Genomic DNA, 20,362 nt, shown 5'->3' with positions numbered 1-20,362 from the left:
TTCTTTTTATTTTACTGTCATTTTAGTGAGATTTTATTAGAGAATGAGAATTAACTCATTTATTTAGTCTATTTGTCAATATATTTCATCATTTTATGTCTTTATTATGTACTTCTTAGCTTTCAATATTTTACTTACTCTACAGAAAAAGGAACTTAGAATGCATTTAAAAATTTCCTGAGAAGTGTGTTTGCTGGTTTTTTAATAGCTGTATACCCAAAATCATTACCCATATAAGCTATGTTTTACATGTTCTATAAGCTTAATTTTAATTTTCTTTTATAACAATGGAAGAGAAATACTGTAATCTCTTCTATTTAGGAGTTCATTTTAGAAGGTAATTAGATCTTTAACTGTCTCTTATATGTTGGGTTGGAATTTTCTCAAATTTCAAGGTAAAAATAGACCACACTAACCATGTCTTTAGGAAATATGATTCCACCTGTGGAGAAATTGGAGAGAAACTTATTTCATTTATAAGTAGCATTTTTGTGGTGGTTTGAAAAGTAAATATTTTGTTAATGTTTAAAATACAATCAATTTATTATATGAATGATGTATCTACACAAAAAAGCTGTGCCTACAGAAAAAGAGACGTCTTTGATCCTTGTGTTTATAGAACATGGTGACCAGAGTATTATCTGAGAATAATCATTTAGTGGGTGGCTTTTCATTACTTAAGTTTCAAAAATTTACTTTTGTTCTATCTCGTTATTTGTTGCCTTTCAGTATTTTTACCCCAAATGGTTGATCCTTCCAATCACCAGATAGTTGTATGAATTTGGACAACCACAAGCAATTGAATTGTTGTAGCACTGGTTGTTTAGAACATCTGCCAGGAATTGTCTGACCGTATTGTTGTCTTGTAGCTTCACTTGCTGTTGTTACTAGGCAACTTAGATGGAGTAATAAGACTGGATGCTTACTGTTTGCTGTAGGCATTTTCGGAGAGTTCTCTTAAAGTCGCTTCAAAAGGATCTGCATGAGGAAATGAACTACATCACTGCGATAATTGAGGAACAGCCCAAAAACTATCAAGTCTGGTAAGATGAAAATAGGACAGATGTCACTGTGCTTAATTGTACTTGCCACTGGGTGGTGAACCTGCAGAAAATCTTCTGTTTATAATTGTATTTAGTGCTTTATATTGAAGCTGATGTTACCTACTGGTAGGATTGTTAGGAGGATTAAACAGAGGATATGTTAGAAGGATAACTTTATGTTTAGTGCCCGAAATGATGTAGAAACTTAAAGTTTCAACATCAGTATGTAATACTGCTAGAGTCAAAACAAATTTGAGTAAAAAATCTGAAAATTGTTTTCTCAGTATGTTATAAAACCAACTTTTTGATACTTTATCTTTTATTCATTTGTTTATTCAAAAAAATGTTTATTGATGCTGGGAATACAAAGATGAACACAGTCTAAGGAGGAAAGCAAATAATAAAACCAGTAATTTTACACAGCCGTATGAAAGTATATTTAAAGCTAGAGTTTTTCTCAGTATATTTGTTATAGAAACTAAGCTGCTAGGTTAGCGTAGACAAGAGTCTGGGGGTTGTTACAGGTGAGGGTCGCACAGCATGAAGAAGGAAAGCAAGAAGTTGGGGAGCAGGATGAGAGGGGCGGGGCAGTGCCCCGCACACAGTGAGTTAGGGAGCAGGAGGAGAGGGGTGGGGCAGTGCCCCGCACACAGTGAGTTAGGGAGCAGGAGGAGAGGGGTGGGGCAGTGCCCCCGCACACAGTGAGTTAGGGAGCAGGAGGAGAGAGGTGGGGCAGTGCCCCGCACACAGTGAGTTAGGGAGCAGGAGGAGAGGGGTGGGGCAGTGCCCCCGCACACAGTGAGTTAGGGAGCAGGAGGAGAGAGGTGGGGCAGTGCCCCGCACACAGTGAGTTAGGGAGCAGGAGGAGAGGGGTGGGGCAGTGCCCCGCACACAGTGAGTTAGGGAGCAGGAGGAGAGGGGTGGGGCAGTGCCCCGCACACAGTGAGTTGGGGAGCAGGAGGACAGGGGTGGGGCAGTGCCCCGCACACAGTGAGTTAGGGAGCAGGAGGAGAGAGGTGGGGCAGTGCCCCGCACACAGTGAGTTAGGGAGCAGGAGGAGAGGGGTGGGGCAGTGCCCCCGCACACAGTGAGTTAGGGAGCAGGAGGAGAGGGGTGGGGCAGTGCCCCGCACACAGTGAGTTAGGGAGCAGGAGGAGAGGGGTGGGGCAGTGCCCCCGCACACAGTGAGTTAGGGAGCAGGAGGAGAGAGGTGGGGCAGTGCCCCGCACACAGTGAGTTAGGGAGCAGGAGGAGAGGGGTGGGGCAGTGCCCCGCACACAGTGAGTTGGGGAGCAGGAGGAGAGGGGTGGGGCAGTGCCCCGCGCACAGTGAGTTAGGGAGCAGGAGGAGAGGGGTGGGGCAATGCCCCTGCACACAGTGAGTTAGGGAGCAGGAGGAGAGGGGTGGGGCAGTGCCCCCGCACACAGTGAGTTAGGGAGCAGGAGGAGAGGGGTGGGGCAGTGCCCCGCACACAGTGAGTTAGGGAGCAGGAGGAGAGGGGTGGGGCAGTGCCCCGCACACAGTGAGTTAGGGAGCAGGAGGAGAGGGGTGGGGCAGTGCCCCGCACACAGTGAGTTGGGGAGCAGGAGGAGAGGGGTGGGGCAGGGCCCCCGCACACAGTGAGTTAGGGAGCAGGAGGAGAGGGGTGGGCAGTGCCCCGCACACAGTGAGTTGGGGAGCAGGAGGAGAGGGGTGCGGCAGTGCCGCGCACACAGTGAGTTGGGGAGCACTAGGAGAGGGGTGGGGCAGTGCCCCGCGCACAGTGAGTTAGGGCCTAGGAGGAGAGGGGTGGGGCAATGCCCGTGCACACAGTGAGTTAGGGAGCAGGAGGAGAGGGGTGGGGCACTGCTCCGCACACAATGAGTTAGGGAGCAGGAGGAGAGGGGTGGGGCAGTGCCCCGCACACAGTGAGTTAGGGAGCAGGAGGAGAGGGGTGGGGCAGTGCCCTGCACACAGTGAGTTAGGGAGCAGGAGGAGAGGGGTGGGGCAGTGCCCCGCGCACAGTGAGTTAGGGCCTAGGAGGAGAGGGGTGGTGCAGTGCCCTGCACACAGTGAGTTAGGGAGCAGGAGGAGAGGGGTGGGGCAGTGCCCCGCACACAGTGAGTTAGGGAGCAGGAGGAGAGGGGTCGGGCAGTGCCCCGCACACAGTGAATTGAGGAGCAGGAGGAGAGGGGTGGGGCAGTGCCCCGCACACAGTGAGTTAGGGAGCAGGAGGAGAGGGGTGGGGCAGTGCCCCGCACACAGTGAGTTGGGGAGCAGGAGGAGAGGGGTGCGGCAGTGCCCCGCACACAGTGAGTTAGGGAGCAGGAGGAGAGGGGTGGGGCAGTGCCCCGCACACAGTGAGTTAGGGAGCAGGAGGAGAGGGGTGGGGCAGTGCCCCGCACACAGTGAGTTAGGGAGCAGGAGGAGAGGGGTGGGGCAGTGCCCCGCACACAGTGAGTTAGGGAGCAGGAGGAGAGGGGTGGGGCAGTGCCCCGCACACAGTGAGTTAGGGAGCAGGAGGAGAGGGGTGGGGCAGTGCCCCGCACACAGTGAGTTAGGGAGCAGGAGGAGAGGGGTGGGGCAGTGCCCCGCACACAGTGAGTTAGGGAGCAGGAGGAGAGGGGTGGGGCAGTGCCCCGCACACAGTGAGTTGGGGAGCAGGAGAGAGGGGTGGGGCAGTGCCCCGCACACAGTGAGTTGGGGAGCAGGAGGAGAGGGGTGGGGCAGTGCCCCGCACACAGTGAGTTGGGGAGCAGGAGGAGAGGGGTGCGGCAGTGCCCCGCACACAGTGAGTTGGGGAGCAGGAGGAGAGGGGTGGGGCAGTGCCCCGCACACAGTGAGTTAGGGAGCAGGAGGAGAGGGGTGGGGCAGTGCCCCGCACACAGTGAGTTGGGGAGCAGGAGGAGAGGGGTGCGGCAGTGCCCCGCACACAGTGAGTTGGGGAGCAGGAGGAGAGGGGTGGGGCAGTGCCCCGCACACAGTGAGTTGGGGAGCAGGAGGAGAGGGGTGGGGCAGTGCCCCGCACACAGTGAGTTGGGGAGCAGGAGGAGAGGGGTGGGGCAATGCCCCTGCACACAGTGAGTTAGGGAGCAGGAGGAGAGGGGCGGGGCAGTGCCCCGCACACAATGAGTTAGGGAGCAGGAGGAGAGGGGTGGGGCAGTGCCCCGCGCACAGTGAGTTAGGGCCTAGGAGGAGAGGGGTGGGGCAATGCCCCTGCACACAGTGAGTTAGGGAGCAGGAGGAGAGGGGTGGGGCAGTGCCCCGCACACAATGAGTTAGGGAGCAGGAGGAGAGGGGTGGGGCAGTGCCCTGCACACAGTGAGTTAGGGAACAGGAGGAGAGGGGTGGGCAGTGCCTCGCACACAGTGAGTTGGGGAGCAGGAGGAGAGGGGTGCGGCAGTGCCGCGCGCACAGTGAGTTGGGGAGCACTAGGAGAGGGGTGGGGCAGTGCCCCGCGCACAGTGAGTTAGGGAGCAGGAGGAGAGGGGTGGGGCAGTGCCCCGCACACAGTGAGTTAGGGAGCAGGAGGAGAGGGGTGGGGCAGTGCCCCGCACACAGTGAGTTAGGGAGCAGGAGGAGAGGGGTGGGGCAGTGCCCCGCACACAGTGAGTTGGGGAGCAGGAGGAGAGGGGTGGGGCAGTGCCCCGCACACAGTGAGTTAGGGAGCAGGAGGAGAGAGGTGGGGCAGTGCCCCGCACACAGTGAGTTGGGGAGCAGGAGGAGAGGGGTGGGGCAGTGCCCCGCACACAGTGAGTTGGGGAGCAGGAGGAGAGGGGTGGGGCAGTGCCCCGCACACAGTGAGTTGGGGAGCAGGAGGAGAGGGGTGGGGCAATGCCCCTGCACACGGTGAGTTAGGGAGCAGGAGGAGAGGGGTGGGGCAGTGCCCCGCACACAATGAGTTAGGGAGCAGGAGGAGAGGGGTGGGGCAGTGCCCCGCGCACAGTGAGTTAGGGCCTAGGAGGAGAGGGGTGGGGCAATGCCCCTGCACACAGTGAGTTAGGGAGCAGGAGGAGAGGGGTGGGGCAGTGCCCCGCACACAATGAGTTAGGGAGCAGGAGGAGAGGGGTGGGGCAGTGCCCCGCACACAGTGAGTTGGGGAGCAGGAGGAGAGGGGTGGGGCAGTGCCCCGCACACAGTGAGTTGGGGAGCAGGAGGAGAGGGGTGGGGCAATGCCCCTGCACACGGTGAGTTAGGGAGCAGGAGGAGAGGGGTGGGGCAGTGCCCCGCACACAATGAGTTAGGGAGCAGGAGGAGAGGGGTGGGGCAGTGCCCCGCGCACAGTGAGTTAGGGCCTAGGAGGAGAGGGGTGGGGCAATGCCCCTGCACACAGTGAGTTAGGGAGCAGGAGGAGAGGGGTGGGGCAGTGCCCCGCACACAATGAGTTAGGGAGCAGGAGGAGAGGGGTGGGGCAGTGCCCTGCACACAGTGAGTTAGGGAACAGGAGGAGAGGGGTGGGCAGTGCCTCGCACACAGTGAGTTGGGGAGCAGGAGGAGAGGGGTGCGGCAGTGCCGCGCGCACAGTGAGTTGGGGAGCACTAGGAGAGGGGTGGGGCAGTGCCCCGCGCACAGTGAGTTAGGGAGCAGGAGGAGAGGGGTGGGGCAGTGCCCCGCACACAGTGAGTTAGGGAGCAGGAGGAGAGGGGTGGGGCAGTGCCCCGCACACAGTGAGTTGGGGAGCAGGAGGAGAGGGGTGGGGCAGTGCCCCGCACACAGTGAGTTGGGGAGCAGGAGGAGAGGGGTGGGGCAGTGCCCCGCACACAGTGAGTTAGGGAGCAGGAGGAGAGAGGTGGGGCAGTGCCCCGCACACAGTGAGTTGGGGAGCAGGAGGAGAGGGGTGGGGCAGTGCCCCGCACACAGTGAGTTGGGGAGCAGGAGGAGAGGGGTGGGGCAGTGCCCCGCACACAGTGAGTTGGGGAGCAGGAGGAGAGGGGTGGGGCAGTGCCCCGCACACAGTGAGTTGGGGAGCAGGAGGAGAGAGGTGGGGCAGTGCCCCGCACACAGTGAGTTGGGGAGCAGGAGGAGAGGGGTGGGGCAGTGCCCCGCACACAGTGAGTTAGGGAGCAGGAGGAGAGGGGTGGGGCAGTGCCCCGCTCACAGTGAGTTAGGGAGCAGGAGGAGAGGGGTGGGGCAGTGCCCCGCACACAGTGAGTTGGGGAGCAGGAGGAGAGGGGTGGGGTAGTGCCCCGCACACAGTGAGTTGGGGAGCAGGAGGAGATGGGTGGGGCAGTGCCCCGCACACAGTGAGTTGGGGAGCAGGAGGAGATGGGTGGGGCAGTGCCCCGCACACAGTGAGTTAGGGAGCAGGAGGAGATGGGTGGGGCAGTGCCCCGCACACAGTGAGTTGGGGAGGAGGAGGAGAGGGGTGAGGCAGTGCCCCGCACACAGTGAGTTGGGGAGCAGGAAGAGATGGGTGGGGCAGTGCCCCGCACACAGTGAGTTGGGGAGCAGGAAGAGATGGGTGGGGCAGTGCCCCGCACACAGTGAGTTGGGGAGCAGGAGGAGAGGGGTGGGGCAGTGCCCCCGCACACAGTGAGTTGGGGAGCAGGAGGAGAGGGGTGGGGCAGTGCCCCGCACACAGTGAGTTGGGGAGCAGGAGGAGAGGGGTGGGGCAGTGCCCCGCACACAGTGAGTTGGGGAGCAGGAGGAGAGGGGTGGGGCAGTGCCCCGCACACAGTGAGTTAGGGAGCAGGAGGAGAGGGGTGGGGCAGTGCCCCGCACACAGTGAGTTAGGGAGCAGGAGGAGAGGGGTGGGGCAGTGCCCCGCACACAGTGAGTTGGGGAGCAGGAGGAGAGGGGTGGGGCAGTGCCCCGCACGCAGTGATGGTGGTGAGGGTGAGGTGTGCGGCCCACTGCCAATAGTTTACTTCACTTTGTGTGCCGTTGATTGCCTCTTCATAATGCAGGGCTCACTCCCGTTTTACCTTTTTTCAGCTGAATGGCCTACACACACACCATAGTATCTTTATGCCTGAGATTTAAGGAAGACTTTGAAAGGCAGGACCTCTGAGGCAAAAGACAATATTCTAGGCAGAAGCCTGAAGAAGTCCATGTGCTGAGAGTGCCTTGGGGGGTCATGGAGTATAAGCAGGGTTGAGGGCGTAAAGGGCCTATGAGCATCCATCAGGGCTGTGTGTGGATCTTAGTGGCAGTGAGAGCTAGTGACAAGTAACACGGTTGTATTTGTGTCTTAGAAGGTGCCCTGATGGCAGGGCAGACAGGGACTTGTCCAGCTTCCTGATCCTGGAGGCTGAGGGGCCCTTGCAGTGGTGCAGGTTAGAAGAGATGAGACTTCATATGCAGAAATTACTGGAGAGGGAGAAGTAAATTTGAGAGAGATTTTAGAGGGAAAAGCAATACGTTTTGAAGTTTAATTTATTGAAGGGGTGATGGAGAAGAACGTCTCTTATTTTTGGCTTAAAAGCTGAGTGAGTGGTGGTGCCATCCACTTGGGGAATTTGAGAGGCTCAGCAGCACATTTTGGGTAAAGAAGAACAGGGTCGGTGTTGGGCAGGTGGTGCTTGACGTGCTTGTGTAAAACCCACGTGCATACGGCTGTCCAGTAAGTGACTGGAAAGCGCTCTTCTGGAGTGAGGAGCAGTGGGGGTTGCTGACTAGAGTTGGAGGCTGGCTGTGTCTGGAATGGAAGCTGGAGTCACAGCTGTGGGTGACGTGCTCAGGGAGAGTTAGAGGAGAAGGCTGAGGACAGCACTGGTGAATGCCATGTCATCGTGTGTGTGGGGAGGACTGCGGAAGGAAACCAAGAGGGGAGAGAGTTTCAAAAAGACAGGAACGGGTGACAACATGAGCTGCTAATGAGAAGTCAGAGAAAGCAGGAACTGGAAGTGATGACAGTGATGTCGGTTGGGTGGTCGGCCAGTTGTGAGTGTCCTAGGCGTGTGCAGGGGTTGGGTGGGTGGCAGTGGGCAGGAGCGAAGAGGCAGGGTGAGGAAGGGAGTCACATAGCAGTGACTAGAACTGGGACTGGGGGCGGAAGAGGCCCGGGTGCTGAGAAAGGAGCACAGGGCAGGTGCTGCTCAAGGGCTGGCGTTTTGTTTGCTATTTTCAATATGGTAAAGGCTTCATGGTAGGGGGATAGTGTTAATACAGAGAGGTTGAGAATTCAGGAGAGAAAGGAGAGTGCAGACCTAAGAGTGGGAAGAGGGCCAACTTGTCGGCTAGTCTTGGCAGGAGGAGGAACCTCATCCCAGATGTGGACAGCTGCGGAGCGTCTGGACCAGCTGTGTGATGATGATCCGCATAGCCAAGTATTATCTTCAAGGAGGATTTACCTATAGAGAGATATTTAATTTTCAAAGAATTAGAATATAATAGATCTGATAGTGCATAACTGTCTTCAGTAAATAACATTTGTAAGTAATCAAAAAAACCTCTGGTTAATTTGGCAAAGCATAGAAGTGGTAGCTGTTGTATAGATTTTCATTGGTAGAGTTTTATTTAGTTAAAAGCTTTTCCATGGCCAGGCGCGGTGGCTCATGCCTGTAAGCACTCTGGGAGGCTGAGGCAGGTGGATTGCTTGAGCTCATGAGTTTGAGACCAGCCTGAGCAAGAGTGAGATCATATCTCTACTAAAAATAGAAAAACTGAGACAAGAGGGTCGTTTGAGCCCAAGAGTTGGAGGTTGCTGTGAACTATTACGCCTTGGTTCTCTACTCAGGGTGACAGCTTGAGACTCTTGTCTCAAAAAAATAAATAAATAAAATAAATACATAAATAAAAGCTTTACCGTTGTAGCCTCTTTGTTTATAAGTAGATTGTTGCTTTCCTAAAAACTTGCATTATAAAATAATAGTTGCTTTGAAGAGAAAATAGAGTATTTCAGACTCATTAAAAAGGTATTTACCCTGTGCAGTCGAGGTACTTTTATATACATGTCTGTAGCTGTAAAATCCAGACATCACAAGCATTCTCAGTGTTTGATTACCCTACAGACACTGTCCTTAACACCCCAGCACCCATTGTTAGGAGAAACAAAACACAAACCCAGTCAAAGCAGCTGCTGTGGAAAGCCCCCTAGTTTTTTAATTGCAATAAATACATTACCTACCCTGTTAGTTCCTCTTACAACCAGTTTAATACAAGTAATGAAAATCCTGTACCCTAATAAATTACTTTTTATTAAATTCTCACTATGAAAACTTATACTGTAAGGTAAATCCCTGTATTTAATAATTTAATTTTTTTTTTTTTTTTTTTTTTTGTGGTTTTTGGCCAGGGCTGGGTTTGAACCCGCCACCTCCGGCATATGGGACTGGCGCCCTACTCCCTGAGCTACAGGCGCCGCCCAATTTAATAATTTTTTAAGTCATAGAACATTAGTACAAACTTATGTTCCTAGAAGTCAATTTGATATACCAGAAGATCTAATTTATTTTATTTTATTTATTTTTTATTGAGACAGAGTCTCACTCTTGTCACCCTGGGTGGAGTGTTGTGATATCATCACTCATAGCAACCTCAAACTTTTGGGCTCAAACTATCCTCCTGCCTCAGCCTCCCAAGTAGTTGAGACCACAGATGTGCACCACCATGCTCAGCTAATTTTTCTACTTTTAGTAGAGATAGAGTCTTGCTTTGCTGAGGCTGGTTTTGAACTCTTGAGCTCAAGTGATCCTTTTACTGCAACCTCCCAGAGTCCCAGGATTATAGGTGTGAGCTACTGTCCCCAGCCTGAGAGAATCTAATTTTTAACTTTTTCCTAAATTATAGAATTTACCTGGAATCTGGAAAAATAAAATGCTACTAGTATTCACTGACTTGGAAGATTTCTAAATATAAATTTGGAAACCTTTTTCTCTAGGGGTATCTTACCTTAATATTCTGTAAGATTAATTTTTAAATTTTCCATGTATGTTAAATAGATTGTTCATTAAGCTTCATTTCCTATCACTTCTCACTTTTAGTATAATGAATTTTAAAAATTCGCTGTATTGGGGGCGGCACCTGTGGCTCAGTCGGTAAGGCGCCGGCCCCATATACCGAGGGTGGCGGGTTCAAACCCGGCCCCGGCTGAACTGCAACCAAAAAAAAAAAAAATAGCCTGGCGTTGTGGCGGGCGCCTATAGTCCCAGCTACTCGGGGGCTGAGGCAAGAGAATTGCTTAAGCCCAGGAGTTGGAGGTTGCTGTGAGCTGTGTGATGCCATGGCACTCTACCAAGGGTCATAAAGTGAGACTCTGTCTCTACAAAAAAAAAAAAAAAAAATTTGCTGTATTGGGATACGATTCATATACCGTACAGTCCACCTATAGAAAGTGTACAGTGCAGTGGTTTTGAGTAAACGAGTTTGCACAAATATGTGCAACCATCACCACAGTGAACTGCAGAACGTTTTCACTAATAGATTTTTATAGTTTAAGAAAGTTATGAAATGAAATCCAATATAAACCTTTTAGAAGTATTTTCCTAGTACAGAAACTCGTCTTGTGACAAACTTGTAGCTTATCATAACTCCTTGATAGCTTCAGGATAGATGTGAATTCAGTTCCGCCCACTACCATGTGGGATGAGAAGTTGTTTGTATGTGACACTTTACATTCAGTGAAAACCACAAACTGTTTAACTAGAGGAACTTCTATGCTTGATAAAATAATAGCACATTTTCACTAGTCTGTCATTATGCAACCTGGTAATGCGTTAGAATTTTTTGACAGAATTTTGTATTGTATTATTGTGAGATGAATTGTTTTTTTTTAATTTCAGCTTGCTTGTTCATTTTCTTCTTCCTCTGGCGATTCTCTTTCCCATTGCCTCCCTAATAGCTGGGATTACAGACGCCCACCACAACGTCCGGCTGTTTTTGATGTTGTTAGTAGAGACGGGGTCTTACTCTGGCTCACTGCTGCTCATACTGGTCTTGAACCTTTGAGCTCAGACAGTCCACCCACCTCGGCCTCCCACAGTGCTGGGACTACAGGCGTGAGCCACCACCCCTGGCCGAACATTTTTTTTTTTTGAGACAGAGTGTCTCTTCTGTTGTCCTGGCTAGGGTACCATAGTATCAGCCTAGTTCACAGCAACTTCAGACTCTTGGGTTCCAGCAGTTCTCCTGTCTCAGCCTCCCAGTACCTGGGACCTCACCAGCACCCACAACAATGGCTGGCCAGCTCATTTTTCTTTTCTTTTTTTTGCAGGTTTTGGCCGGGGTTGGGTTTGAACCTGCCACCTCTGGTATATGGGGGCTGGCGCCCTACTCAATGAGCCACAGGCACCACCCTCATTTTTCTATTTTTAGTAAGAGATGGGGTCTCGCCCTTGCTGAGTGCTGGGATTATTATAGGCGTGACCTACCATGTCGGGCTGAGGCAAACCTTCTTTTTAAACCCCATGTATATGATTTCATTTTACACATAACTGTTCTGTGTTTCTCAACTCTTCCTTAGTGTTGTGAACTTTTTTCTTATTATTTTCTTTGTGTTACCTTTCTCTCCAGTAGTGTCTTGAGAATTAGAGGTGAACTTTTGTTTCTTGAGTGTCCTTCCACCTCACCGAGGGTAAACAGATATGCAGCTGATATTTTAGTTGTTGAATCAATTAACAAAAAACTTTTCTTTCTTCCTTCTCTGGGCTTTAGGCATCATAGGCGAGTATTAGTGGAATGGTTAAAAGATCCATCTCAGGAGCTTGAGTTTATTGCCGATATTCTTAATCAGGATGCAAAGAATTACCACGCCTGGCAGCATCGACAGTGGGTTATTCAGGTATTGCCTTCTTGTTACAGTGTTTTTCAGGTTTTTATTTTTAACTGAATTAAACTGGTAAACTTACAGTTGAAGTCTAAATATACTTCTAAAGCAAAACACACACATATATAAATCATTGCACATAATATGTAATAATTAAGAATTAAGGTACTTAGCGGCTTGGCACTTGTAGCATAGTGGTTATGGCGCCAGCCACATACACTGAGGCTACAGGTTCGAACCAGGCCCAGGCCAGCTGAGCAACAATGACAACTGCAATAAGAAAATAGCCGGGCGTTGTGGGGGGCGCCTGTAGTCCCAGCTACTTGGGAGGCTGAGGCAAGAGAATTGCTTAAGCCCAAGATTTGAGGTTGCTGTGAGCTATGACTCCATAACACTCTACCACGGGCAACATAGCGAGGCTCTGTCTCAAAAAAACAAAAAAAAAAAGAATTAAGCTACTTAAAACCTCACATCTTTCATGTTGGTTTGCCTTTATCTCTTTGGATATGTTGGTGAATGGCTTTATACTAAAGAATAAAAGTAAATTTTTAATTCTTTAATTTGTATCACATGTTTGCTGGCGAATTGAGTACAAAAAGTAGTAAATCTTTAGCGCAGTTCTATTTTATTTATTTTTTATATTACTATTATTTTAATTAACAAGGGCACATTTAAAGTTTTTGTGTAAGGCTGGGTGCAGTGGTTCACACCTGTAATCCTAGCACTCTGGGAGGCCAAGGTGGGTAGATTGCCTGAGTTCAGGAGTTGGAGACCAGCCTGAGCAAGAGCGAGACCCTGTCTCTGAAAAATAGCTGGGTGTTGTGGTGGGCCCCTGTCGTCCCAGCTACTTGGAAGGCTGAGGCAGGAGGATTACTTGAGCCCAAGAGTTGGAGGTTGCTGTGAGGTGTGACGCCACGGCACTCTACCATGGGTGACATAGTGTGACTGTCTCAAAAAAATAAAGTTTTTGTATATATAAACTTTGAAACACTAACTATTGTGTATTTTATTTCTACCCACGTATTAAAATTTTGTGCTTAATACTGAATAGAATAGTTGTAACTCCTACTCTGGGCATTTCATTTATTCTAACAGTTACAGTGTTGTTTCCTATGAATTTTTCCATAGATTGCTACTTTTTGCACTATTCATTACACCAAGAGCATTTCACCATAATTATTTTATTTAAAATTTAAAAATTTTCCAAATTTAGCTAAAGGGACACATTTTCTAAACATTTTTGATATTTTCACTTTATAATGAATATTTTAAGAGTAAAAATTTAAGAGTAAATTTAAGAGTAAAAATTTAAGAGTAAAAATTATACACAAGCACACAGCCCCACCCATTTGCCACAGCAGCTTGAGAAAGAGAACATTCCTAGTGTCTTTGAAAAGCCCTTCACCCAGGGTGCTTCTCTGAAATGATTGTAAATGTTCCTATGAGAAAGGACTTCAAAATATCCTTCCATTGTGTTGTAATTCCTAAGTTTCTATTTTATAAACCAAAGTACATGTCATTTTCTTGTTTTCACATTTGATACATTATGATTTCATGTTTCCAATATAATTTTTTAAAGAATAATTTCTGCTCTATTGAGGGGCAAATGGATTCTGAAAACTGAAGAAAATCTGTACATTTTTATATGCTGAATAAAAAGGAAGAAAACTTGTCTCAAGGTTCACAGTGGGACATGCACACATCTTAGATCCCATGGTTTTCAAGCAGCAGTGACCGTGCTCCACGGAGAACATTCAGAGCAGCTGGAGCTATTTTTCGCTGTCAAACTAGGGGCCTGGTGCTGCTGTTGTCCAGTGGATAGAGGGCAGGGATGCTACTGGCCTCCCCTGTGCCTGAGACAGCCCCACAGCAGAGTTGCCTGGTGCAGGTTATCACTGCCAGGGCCGAAGAAGCCTGTTCTAAGCCTGTTTCTAGTAAGGGGACTTAATTATGGAACGCCATTTTAAATATTTATTTTCAGTGAGAATTTAATGAATTTAGTACATTCTCTGATTACTTAAAATGGATGTGAGACAGTTCTTAAAATAACTTAATGACATACATATATTAAATGTGACAGAATTTTAGTTTTAAGCTTTTTTTTTTTTTTTTTTTGAGACAGTCTCACTGTGTCGCCCGTAGTAGAGTGCTATGGCATCACAGCTCACAGCAACCTCAAACTCTTGAGCTTAAGTGCCCAGATTCTCTTGCCTCAGTCTCCCGAGTGGCTGGGACTACAGGCGCCTGCCACAACGCCCAGCTATTTTTAGAGATGGAGTCTTGCTCTGGCTCAGGCTGGTCTTGAACCTGTGAGCTCAGGTAATACACCTGCCTTGGCTTCCCAGAGTGTTGGGATTTACAGGCATGAGCAACTGCGCCCAGCTGCTATCCTTTTCAGAGTTAATGTCCCCAACTTTTGCAGCATTTTTAAGTTTTAACCATTCTCCTCTTTCAAATTGTCTTCAGTGGTTCTGTTCTCTCCGTAAATTTTTTTTAATTAAAACAGCTTTGTATGGTATAAATTTTTATCTAAATCCTGTGGTATATATTTCCCTACGTGTATTTTAATGTAATTTTATCATTTATGTATACTTGTGAATGCTGCCCTTAATGTTATATGTTAATATCAAATCTCATTGAATTGCTACTCTGTACTATAGTTACTTTCTTACCAGTGAGTTTGGCTTTTTTCCTGCTCTCTCTGTTCCTATACTCTGTCCTCAGTTTCACGCGTCGCCCGTCGCCCTCTATTTCCTTGACCTGTGACTGTCACTTCTCTCTCATTATGTGACAAATCCTCTCATCCTCAGGTCTACCTTGTTAGGTTTACTGACAGTTTTATTTATTTATTTGTATTGTTTATGAATAATGGGACATTTCTAATTCTTTTTTTTTTTTTTTTAATTTTCTTTTAGGAATTTAAACTTTGGGATAATGAGCTGCATTATGTAGACCAGCTTCTAAAAGAGGACGTGAGAAATAACTCTGTCTGGAACCAAAGATACTTCGTTATTTCAAACACCACTGGCTACAATGACCATGCTGTGTTGGAGAGAGAAGTCCAGTTAGTAACCTGCTGCACTTACTCATTCATTAACAATATCTCGCTTGCCTACCGTGTCTCAGGCATTAGGGGTACAGCAAAGGTCAAGCTCCTACCCTCGTGGAACTAAACTAGAGCAGAGCAATGAGAGGACGCATATAATGATAGATTTTCAAATAACGGTCTCCCTCTACTGTGTAGTGTCTTTAGTATCTTGAAATACTATTGCTACCAGCGATTGGAAAGAAATCTGATTTCTTAGAGTCTGAGAAACTTCATTTTAAAACTATCTCATTAAATTCTGTTGCATTCAAATAGCAGTTCCCAGATGCTCTGTGACCCCAGTGTAGGGTTTGGCCCCAGTAAGTCTTTGTGGTGGGGGCCGTCCTGCGTGTTGTAAGATATTAGGCTGCATCCCTGGCCTTGAACAAAGTGTCTTCAGACGCTGGCAGATGTCCCTTAGAGGACAAGATCACCCCCAGTTGAGGACCGCTGTAGCAAAAGCTGTTAGAAGAGCTAGAAAGTTCTGAATTGGCATGAATTTCTATATTATATCCATAGATACTAAGAGCCATTTTTTCTAACCTTATTTGTCCATTTTGTCTCAGTGTCTATTTCATGACATTTGAACATGCTTATTGTTTTAAAGCCTGATAAGACAGCAATCATAATTTTAATTAATAGACATGTTTAAACAACTACACGGAGAGACTGATTTCATGTCCTTGCTTTCAGCTCTTCCTGGACCAAGCCAGCTGCTTCTAGCGGCTTTATACAGAGTTCTGGTGATTTACATGTTGAAGAGAAGTACTCAGTCCTTGTCTCACATTAACTCTCCGTTCCAGGGTTATATCTAGAGCAGACATACTCTCAAGCACACCTTATGTCTCCTTTCTAGTTCTCTCCTGTCTATACCTTGTTTTTGTACCTTGCAGATATTACGATTTTTACGAATTGAAGGTTTGTGGCCAACCCTGTGTCGGCACAGGGTCCGCCAGTGCCATTTTCCCAATGGCATGTGCTCATTCTGTGTGTCCGTGTCACATTTCAATAATCCTTGCAACACTCAAACTTTCATTATTATTGTAGCTGTATGGTGGTCTTTGATCGGTCATCTTAGGTATTATAATTGTTTTGGGGTGCTATGACTGTGCCCATATAAGAGGGTGAGCTTCATCACTAAGTGTGGTATGTCCCCCATCTTCCTCTTCTTGGGCTTTCCTGTTCCCTGAAATACAACAATATTGAAACTAAGCCGATTAATAACCCCTACAATAGCCTGTAAGCATTCATGTGAAAGTAAGAGATGTCTCTCCCTTTAAATCAAAAGCTAGAAACAAGCTTTGTTAGGAAGGCACATTGAAAGCTGAACCTCTTGTACCAGAGTTAGCCAAGTTGTGAATGCACAGGAAAAATTTAAAGGAAATTGAAGTGCTACTCCACAGAACACACGAATTATAGGAAAGCGAAGCAGCCTTAGTGCTGATATGGAGAAAGTTTGAGTGGCCTGGATAAAAGATCAAACCCGCCACAACCTTCACGTAAGCCAAAGCTTAATCCAGAGTAAGATCCTAACTCTCTTCAGTTCTAAGAAGGCTGAGAGGTGAGGAATCTGCAGGAAAAAAAAAAATTTAAGTAGCAGACGTTAGTTCAAGAGGTTGATGGAAAGAAACTATCTCTGTACCTGGAAGTACAGAGTGAAGCCTTAAGTGCTGATGGGGAAGCTGCAGTGTGTTACCGAGGAGCTCTGAGCTCTAACTAAGGTCATCCATGAAGGTGGCAGCACTCACAAAAGATTTTCAGTGAAGATTAAAAAGTCTGTATTGGAAGAAAATGCCGTTTAGGACTTCGATAACCACAGAGGAAGAAGTCAATGCCTGGCCTCAGAGGACAGGCTGGCTTTTGTTACGGGTTATGCAGCTGGTGACTTTTAAGTTGAAGTCAGTGCTTATTGACCATTCTGAAAATCAGGGCCTTTAATAAGAATTATGGAATTGTGCTTAGTTGGGGGCTGGGCCCAGTGGCTCACGCCTGTAATCCCAGCACTTGGGAGGCAGAGGTCAGTGGATTGCTTCTTTGAGACTAGCCTGAGCCAGAGCAAGACTTCATCTCTAAAAATAGCCCAGCGTTGTTGTAGTGGGCGCCTGTAGTCCCAGATACTTGGGGGACTGAGGCAAGAGAATCACGTGAGCCCAAGAGTTTGAGGTTGCTGTGAGCTATGACTCCATGGCACTCTACTGAGGGTGACATAGTGAGACTGTCTCAAAAAAATAAATACGACCTTGATAGGTGCTTTGACCCCTGACAGATGGATCTGAAGATGCGCAAGTGAGAATATGTGGCCGCGCTGTGCCGCGGTCTTCGTAAAGCTCTGTGAAGTCATGGTGCTGCTCTCGAACATGTTTTTTCTTGTAGATATACCCTGGAAATGATCAAACTAGTACCACATAATGAAAGCGCATGGAACTATTTGAAAGGGTAAGAGGGTTTTTTTAATATAAACAAATAAGCTGCTACTGTGATGCTTCATGGAGTATATTCTATGATCTGATCCCAAAGGGATGCTAAAGAATTTTCACTTTTTTGATCTAAAAGCAAGAATGTAATCCTCTGTGTTAACCCCCAGGAACAGTCGTTTATAGAACAGTCCATAAGTAAACAATAATGCAGTGTTAATTGTCTTCATGTCAAAGAATGGAACACACACACTCATGTTCTGCTTATCTTAGGAGCCCAGCAGAGGAAGGTGGACTCTTCACAAGCGAGTTATACAGATGGATAGCCAACCGCTCTGTTTCCATTTCTAGAAATCCCTGTTAATAAATCTTAATGCCTTAAATAGAAAAGGTTTCACTGACCACTGACACAACCATGCTCCTTGTAAACTTAGAGATCTTCAAGGGAACTAGGCCCAAAGAGCACAGAGTGTGGAGGCCAGTCACATTTGGAGGTGTCAGGGTGGGCCCTGCGGTGTCTGGAACACTTAAGGGGTAAGCAGCCATTTCAGGAGGAAACAAGAACCTGTTTTTTTCCCTTTACTTTTTAATTTTAAGAAAGTGATTTATTTTCTGCTTTAATTTTGCATGTTGCACAGTTTAAAACTATAAATGATCATTTATAAAATTCATTTTTTAAATGAATTTTTTACTCAGTTCTTAATGATTCACATAATTTAAAAGTTTCTTGTGTTTTTTTGAAATAGAGTCTCATTCTTTTGCCCTGGATTGAGTGCTGGGAGTCGTCATAGCTCACAGCAACCTCAAACTCTTGGGCTCAAGCCATCCTGCCCAGTTAATTTTTCTTTTCTTTTTTTTTTAAGTAAAGATGAGGTCTCACTCTTGCTCAGGCTGGTTTCAAAAAATCCAGTTGCCTCAGCCTCCCAGAGTGCTAAGATTACAGGTATGAGCCACAATGCCCAGAGTTTAAAGTTTCATTTAGTGGCTGGGCACAGTGGCTCACACCTGTAATCCTAGCACTCTGGGAGGCTGAAGTGGGTGGATTACTTGAGCTCAGGAGTTTGGGACCAGACTGAGCAAGAGCAAGACCCCATTTCTACTAAAAAATAGGAAAACTAGCCAGGCATTGTGGCAGGCGCCTATAGTCCCAGCTACTGAGGGGCTGAGGCAAACAAGCTCAAGAGTTTGAGGTTGCTGTGAGCTAGGATGCCATGGTACTCTACCCAGAGCAATGGAGTGAGACTTGGTCTTTAAAAAAAAAAGAAAAGAAAAGAAAAAGTCTCATTTAGTTTCAGCCTCATTCATTTTAAAGTAAAGCCTCCTTTTCTTACATTTCAGAGGTTTTCTGGATCTTTTTACTGTTTTTGTTCTTCTCAAACTTGAATTTTTTTTCTTTTAAGGATTTTGCAGGATCGGGGTCTTTCCAAATATCCTAATCTATTAAATCAGTTACTTGATTTACAACCAAGTCACAGTTCTCCCTACCTAATTGCCTTTCTTGTGGATATCTATGAAGACATGCTAGAAAACCAATGTGACAACAAGGAAGACATCCTTAATAAAGCACTGGAGGTGAGCTGGTGGGGCTGTGCTTTCTTCTTGCTATCTTAGAAGTCAGTCTGCCCAGTCCTAATATTCATGCTCCGTTTCAACATGTTTACTCAGAAATTGGGGCAGGGCTACTTCTGTTTAGGGCAGCATTGACAACACTCATGGATGTGTATAACTCCAGCTGTGTATCTCATTTTGAGGCATTTGCCTTTGAGATTGAGGTAAACATTTGCTTTCATAAATTTCTTTCACTTTCAGTTATGTGAAATCCTAGCTAAAGAAAAGGACACTATAAGAAAGGAATATTGGAGATACGTTGGAAGATCCCTTCAAAGCAAACACAGCACGGAAAGTGACCCACCAACAGATGTACAGCAATAAATAACACCATCCAGAAGAACTTGGTGGGATGCTTTTAGGTTTTTAAGGGACTTTACTGCGGAGCTTCAAACTAGAGTGTCATTGCCTTTGCTCATGGTGTAAATCTTGCACTGCACAGGTACTGCCTGTAACAAGAACTAAGTGGGATGCTCCCGGGGTGCTGCTGCTATTCAGACTAGCTTCTAAATAATTTGATTCTTTTAAAGCAAAGTAATTGGAGGAGAGGGGTAAGAAAATTCCATAACAGAACTTTTGTAGTCTTATCAACATTTACTCGAACTCTTAGCATCTACCCCTCCCTAAATGGTATGTTGTCAGGATTTGTAGCAATAATGATCACAGGTCAGTTAGTGGGAGATGCAATTGTTACATCAGAACTGCTATGCCACACTCACAATATCTCCCTATCACTGTAACCAACTAATGCCAAAAGAATGGTTTTGTAATAAAATTACAGATGTATCTAAAAACAATACCACGATAGTTTGATTTTTTAAAAATAACTTTTAACTATATACAAGGGACATTGTCTCAGCTTAGAAAAGCAGTTGAGGAAGAAAATGTTGCTATAAAACTGTAGAAACCAGAAAAATGATTATGTTAGAGGAAATGTTATGTGTGAAATGTGAATTGGTCAGTTCTTGCAACAAAATCCACTCTCAAGGGATTTTTAAAGTCAGTGGGTTTATTTAGGTGTGTAGATAGCTCACACAACAACTGTCTGATCTTTTGGGAGTACAGCCAAAACCATACTACAGGAACTGGGCCATCATGTTGCTGTAGGAATCAGGGGACTGCGGAGTGAGGACTGAAAAGCCATAGTGTTGGCTGCCAGCTCCAGGCTGCGCCCTCCGTCACGCTCCGTGCAAACCTGCCTGCTGCCCTTTCATGTAGTGTGCTTCCCAGTTAAAGGGAGTTAGTGCACCTATTTAGAAAGAACCTGTGCAACATGTTAAACTCTTCTCCGCCTGGGAACCTGAGAAATGTAGTTTATAGCTTTCCAGCCTCTCCCATTCAGGAAGACCTGCCAGAGAGGGGTTGGGAGTGGTGAGCAAGCTGGTTTATTGTATTTGCACTTAATTGAATCACCCCTTATCAACAATTTTTGATCAACATTCAAAGCACGGAGCTACAACTAAAGAATATTGAGTAGCGTTCTTTTCTCAAGATAAATTTAGGAGATAATATTTTACTACTTCTTGAG

General features: G+C 47.1%; 1 protein-coding gene across 1 annotated transcript in view; it reads left to right on the top strand.

The window, feature by feature from the left end:
• Nucleotides 1-19,628, top strand: part of FNTA (farnesyltransferase, CAAX box, alpha) — a 32,331-nt gene extending 12,703 nt beyond the window's left edge. Inside the window, exons 4-9 of the mRNA XM_053578788.1 lie at nt 939-1,043; nt 11,616-11,742; nt 14,643-14,791; nt 17,186-17,248; nt 18,627-18,798; nt 19,036-19,628. Of these exons, the coding sequence (XP_053434763.1) occupies nt 939-1,043; nt 11,616-11,742; nt 14,643-14,791; nt 17,186-17,248; nt 18,627-18,798; nt 19,036-19,158 (739 nt within the window). The 3' untranslated portion in view covers nt 19,159-19,628. The remainder of the gene's footprint in view (nt 1-938; nt 1,044-11,615; nt 11,743-14,642; nt 14,792-17,185; nt 17,249-18,626; nt 18,799-19,035) is intronic.
• The last annotated feature ends 734 nt before the right edge of the window (nt 19,629-20,362 follow it).

This window comes from Nycticebus coucang, chromosome 24 (genome assembly GCF_027406575.1).
Source record: "Nycticebus coucang isolate mNycCou1 chromosome 24, mNycCou1.pri, whole genome shotgun sequence".
NCBI lineage: Eukaryota > Metazoa > Chordata > Mammalia > Primates > Lorisidae > Nycticebus > Nycticebus coucang.
This window is presented reverse-complemented; position numbering and strand designations above follow the sequence as displayed.